At 42.7% G+C, this 6000-nt stretch overlaps 1 protein-coding gene across 4 annotated transcripts in view; it reads left to right on the forward strand.

Moving 5' to 3' along the window:
• The window catches only part of LYRM4 (LYR motif containing 4), a 159774-nt gene that overhangs the window by 110447 nt on the left and 43327 nt on the right, over window positions 1-6000 (forward strand). The window contains exon 3 of one of the 4 annotated variants that reach the window (XM_019632564.1): window positions 618-680. The exons of the other annotated variants lie outside the window; for them this stretch is intronic. Within the exon in view, the coding sequence (XP_019488109.1) occupies window positions 618-665 (48 nt within the window). The 3' untranslated portion in view covers window positions 666-680. Of the gene's footprint in view, window positions 1-617; window positions 681-6000 lie in introns of those variants that run through there. 4 annotated transcript variants of the gene reach the window in all.

The following is a 6000-nucleotide window of genomic DNA, read 5'->3' on the forward strand; positions in this document are numbered from 1 at the left end:
TTTTGTAAGTTAGTCAAAATGCTGACCACTGAGGTTATTTTACACTCATCTAATCTATGTAAGGTTGTGAGATATTGGGGGGGGGCGGGTTATGTAAAACAGTTTGAAGACAATTTGATAGGAAAGTCTAAATAAAAGCAAATAAAGAAAAACTTTTAAAAGCAAATCTTACTAATTTGTTATTTAGCTAATAGTTTTTTTCACATCTTATATTTCTTCTGTTCCTTTACCCATCTCTCCTGCCATACAGAGAGCAAACAGGAAATAAAATTTTAATCTACAACCCCTAACATGAGTCTTAGTGTTAACATAGTTTTTCATTCACTAGATCAGAATATTGTTATTTAATAAAATACCTAAGTTTATATACCATTAACTATAAGTTGGAATATTTTGCTTACTCCATAATTTAGCCATTTCTTCTAGTTTGACACATTTGTATGTACATATGAGTATTATCCCAGGCACATTTTCAATAGATTAGACAGGACCAGTACTATTATATTCCTTATTTGTCTAATGGGAAAAAGAAAGCTGAAGTCCAGAGAAGTCAGGCTGTGACTTTGTATATTGTAAATACAGGATACACCCATTACTGGAATTCTGTTCTGATCCAGATCACTTGCTCCTTATTTGTTTTGGAACATTCTGATCTCTCTAAATGAATGGCCCAGTTGACGTGGAGGCAGAAGAAGGAACGGGAAAAAGGAAGGAAAGTGTGGAATAGCAGTTGCCACCATACGTTGGGCATCGGGCAGGATGCCATTTCATGCCTCAGCTTGACTGAGAACACACCCCTACAAAAATCAGCATTCTGGCCTCCGTTTTTCAGCTGAGGAAATGGAGATGCAAAGAGGCTGGCAGCCAGTCCAAGAGCATGGAACCCAGGCCTGTCAGACACTGAAATTCCTACAGTTCGCTACTTCTCCAGGAGCTTAGAATCCAACTGAGAAGGAGGGAAAAGTGCACACACACGTATGGACACATGCCCGAAATTAAAGTATCATTTACTATTTCGAGTTGCAAAATAGCCGTCACTAAGCTAAAGGAGTCCGGAGAAATAGAAGGTGATTTCTGGATGGGTGATCAGCAAACTGCTTCTTCATTGACAAGTTCAGCCATGAAAGCTGAAGTTTCAGAGAGAGGGGATTTCAGGAGGAGGGGGGAAAAATAGAAAGGAAAACATTCCAGAAAAGATGATGACTTGGAGTGAGAAAGCTGCAGAGGAGAAATGAGAATGTGGGGAAATAGGTGAGCAACAGGAAAAGGAGGTTCCAAGAGCTGGCACCCTGCTGAGTGAGCTGGCTATGCTGATATATGCCCGGTGTCAGATATTAAGATAAATACTTTTCAAATTAAAGGAAGTATCAAGAACTTTGGACTGAGGAGGTCCCATAAAGCTTCACAGCACAGGTATGATTTGAGATGGATGTAAAGATGGGTATGAATTTTAAGGAAAACTCAAGCAAAATGTCAAGATGGGAGACTTAAATCCTAAGGTATGTTTGCCTGTCGGCTGAAGGATAGATTTTCTTTGAGACCTTGACATGGATTTGGATAGTAGGCATTGAAGAACCATTAAAAGTGTTTTAGTTCAAATGCGGCCCTCCCCAAGTTCATCATTGCCCTCTTTGTTGTAAATGCAATGAATAAATTACAATAAAGGAATAAGTAATTTCCATCTCTTTTCTTGTGTGATCTCTCTTGGCTTTTGACAACGTTTTGACCTATTACTCTTAAAACTCTTGCCCTGGTTTTTAAAATAACCCCTTTCCTAGCTTCCCTGTCACCACTGCTGTATCCCCCTTATCTCTTTGCTCATCTCCTCGTCCCAGCACTCCGCAGCCTGGCCCTCCCCCCGCCCCCAACTCACCTTCATCCTCTTCAGGTATGACTTGAGTGGCAGCAGCACCCATAAGGGTCTCTGGTCCACACCTCCCTCCAGACTGCACACTGACCTGCCTTCCTATGTGGCGCTTCCCCTGGATGAGCATGACATTGCTGTCAGCCTTGCCCTCTCCAACCTGGCTCTTGCCCCGACACAGATCTGGTCCTGACACTCCCTGTTGAAAACCCTCCCATGACTCTCCCATGCAGTGGCATTACAGCTTCTCTGCTCCCTGCTTCCTGATGTGGCCCAGCTGAGTGTCACATTCTGAACCGACCTACACAGTGAGGGTACCAAATGTCTTCTTCCCAACCTACATTTCACTAAAAATATGGACCTTTAAAAAACTCCTGCTCAAACTGATGGGCATGTTGTCTCCAGAAATCTTTGTTTCTTCCCAATTTGACCCTCTTCCAACCTTGCAAAGGGCATGACAGTGATTATTTAGACTTCTGCTTGATGGGAATAACCTGCAGAGATGCAGGCCAGAGGGGAAAACCCTCCATGTAGCCGGTTTATCTCACTCTGGCAGGTGCTTTGGAAAAGAATATTGTTATCATTGCTGGCTTGTGACATTATCTTCAGGGTGAATTTTCATTCCAAGAGTACCTACCTACCAGAGAGAGGTTCTTCTGTCCATATTTGTTTATGCTTCTTGAAATGCTTTGAAATACTGATTAATTACTTTTACATCTATATAAAAACATATATGTAAGTATGCACATACATACACAACCCATATACATATACGCAGACAGATGCTTCCTAACTTCTCATTGTTTGACTTATAATTTTTTTCAACTTTACAGTGATGCGAAAGAGATAATACATTCAGTAAAAACCGTACAGCAGGTCCTCAGATAATGTAATTTCGTTCAAAATCATTTCACTGAATGTTTATGGAAAAAAACAGTCAATTCCAGCCGGGGCCTCAGGTGTGGAGTTTGCACGTTCTCCCCATGTCTCCATGGGTTTTCTCCAGGTACTCCAGTTTCCTCCTGTGTCCCAAGGAGGTACACGTGAGGTGAATGGGCCAGTCTAAATTGTCCCAGAGTGAGTGAGTGAGTGAGTACACACTCGTGCACACTCCCTGCAATGGTCCTGTCCAGGGTGGGTCCCACCTTACACCTTGAGCTGCCAGGATAGGCTCTGGACACCCGTGATGCTGAACTGGAACAAATGGGTTGGAAAAGAATGATCTTACTTGTTTTTTTTTTTAAGATTTTAAAAAATTTTTATTGGGGAATTGGGGGGATGGGAACAGCGCTGGGGAATTGGGAAAGGGGAACAGACAAGTTGTTGTAGTTTTTGGTCTTCAGTCTAGTTGTGGAGGACGTTGCTTCACTGGCCCAAGTTGGCACCATCATTGCGTGCTCTTACTTGTTTTTATTCATCTTCTAAAATGCATATATGGCTCACATTTATGTCAATGTTTAGTATTAGAAGTGCTTGGGTTCTTGACCTAGAAGTTTGGTGGTTTTTTGTGTGATCAGAAATATGCCGTAGGAACTTAACTCTTGTTTATATCAGTTAACCTATGGTAAAACTTGTTTCGTTATATGTCGTTTCCTTTAAAGTTGCAGTTTCCAAGAACCTATTGACGTTAAGTGAGGACTTATTGTACTTTGAATTCTGAATTCTGACCTCTTCCCAGACTAGCAATATTGCAGTACGACCCTCCCTCATGTGGAGCCACAGCTCCCAGTCAGCCATGCAATCATAAGGGTAGACAGCTGGTACGCTGCGTGTATTCATAGTGTTACATGATTTTACCCAGCTGTAGGCTAATGTGGGTGTTTTGATCACATTTAAGGTAGGCTAGGCTAAGGTATGATGTTTGGTAGGTAAATATGTTAAATGCATTTTTGACTTAACGATATTTTCGACTTAAGATGGGTTTATTGAGATGTAACCCCATTGTAAGTCAAGGAACATCTGTACATACAAAATACACACATATGTGCATACACATACCTATGCATGCATACATATGTACATAAACACATATGTATAGATATAAAACTTTCAGGGAATGGGGACTATTCTTCCTTCCTTATTATTTTCCTTCTCTTTGGTTCTTTCCCAGTAGTGAACAGTGGGGGATGCTTTGTGTTTTCGCCTCCTTGGAGTTCAGTGCTGACCCTTTTTTCAGAGACATGTATCCTTTCATCAGATGTCATGAGTGGCGGCAGTGCCTGCATCTGGGGCGCTCTCACTGTCTTCTTTGCCCACAGCCTCGACTTAAATATAACTCATGTTACCCTGCTCTGGTTCAGGCACTGTTAAAATTGCGAGATACAGGCCGACCGAGTGGCGCATTGGTTAAGAGCTGGCTTGGGACGCCAGAGGGCCCCGGTTCGGATCCCACATATGAGGGCCAGTGACACTGCCCTCCACAGAACTAGACTGAAGAACAAAAGGACAGCAACTTGTCTGTTCCCCTTCCCCCAGTTCCCCAGGGCTGTTCCCATCCCCCAATTCCCCAATAAAAATCTTAAAAAAGAAAGAAATTGAGAGATACATTCAATTGTAAGCAAGAGCAAACTAAATCTGTCTTCTAGAGAAAAGCAGGAACAGCCTCCTGTGGCATTTTTTAAATAGATTAATATTTTGATCTTGGAGAAATCGGGAGCCATCCTTCATGTTTAATGATTAAGCAAGTGAAATGAAAACCAAGCTCACTGCTAAATGCCTCCTCTGGGAATTTTGCTGTGTTGTTTCTATTTTAAAGGAAGCTGCAGCATTTCTTCTTTAGTTAAAACATACTGTTGTAAATATAAAATTCCAGTATTCCTTTTTAACTTTAGACACTATTTAGTTGCTTCCTGTTTGCCGAGCTCACACCAAGAACATTTTATAATGACTGTTAATACCTAATCATGTGAGAAATAGTTGCTGTGTATTAAAGTTCACATATTAAATTGCAGCCTGAGCCTGGTAATAAAGTACTAATTATCAGAGTAATGCATCATAGTCCTTATCAGAAACCTAAGTTCTTATTCACTTAAATGTTTTTAAATGAAATTATCAGTCATAAAGTAAAATGTAGGCATTAAGTGGTAACTTTTGCCATACTATATTATAGGTTATTCTTGATGCCGTAGGGGGGAAATGCTTTCCCGTGTTGTGGGCTTTTACTCAGTATCTGTTTATAAATGAGCAGATATCCATGTGATTTTAAGAGAACAGAAGAGTGCTTTTTTCTGATGTAAGGTCACAGCTCTATGCTGTTTATCTGAGTTTAAAGGGGAAAGTTCTGGCTGGTGGACTTAGCATCACTTTACTCTTACAAGGCGAAATTCAAAATGCTTGGTGGATGTTTTTTCTTTTTCTTTCAGAAGGATGGAGTTAGGCTGGAGTGGGAGGTTAGGGGCAAGCCTTACAATATTACTGACATTTGTTGTGATTTGAAACCCGTAATGGCTTGCAGGCAGCTGTGCAGCTGCTTCTGGGAAGTCAGGGCTGACTGGCAGCAGTTGAGATTTATCTCCCTCAGGGGACCCGGAATGTCTTCTGTTGGCATGAAACAGACAATAAGAGGTTCGGAAGATCGGGTTGCAGGGAACGTGGTTTTGCACAGAACGGGTCTGGGATGGGGGTTTATTCTAACGACCCCTGGAGAAATGCGGCAGCTCCACAAAGATCCCCAGCAGCTCACCCTTCCTGCCTCCCCAAGACTGGAGTCCTCCAAAATGTGGGAGCAGCTCCTGACAGTCCCCTTTGCTGCCCATCTTTGTTTTTCCCTCCTGCTCGTTTCTGCTACCACTGGGCTGGCTAAACCGCTGTTTCTAATAATTGCTTTCATTCCCTCAGTTTGCAGCACCCATCCCCAGGGGCAGAGCTCCTGCTCACAGCCCCTGCAGGCACCAGGTCAAAGCACCTCTCCCAGAGCCCGTAGCTGCCTCAGGCCTGTGGGCCACACTGCGGAGAAGGGCAGGAGAAGGGCCGCGAGCCTTGGCTTATTGGCGCTGCCTTTTGTCTTTTGGGTGTTTTTGTTGTTGTTGAATTGGGGAACTGGGGGATGGGAACAGCCCTGGGGAATTGGGGGAAGGGGAACAGACAAGTTGCCGTCCTTTTGTTCCTCAGTCTAGTTGTGGAGGATGTTGCTTCAC

Source organism: Hipposideros armiger, unplaced genomic scaffold (assembly GCF_001890085.2).
Source record: "Hipposideros armiger isolate ML-2016 unplaced genomic scaffold, ASM189008v1 scaffold_1153, whole genome shotgun sequence".
NCBI classification, from domain to species: Eukaryota; Metazoa; Chordata; class Mammalia; order Chiroptera; family Hipposideridae; genus Hipposideros; species Hipposideros armiger.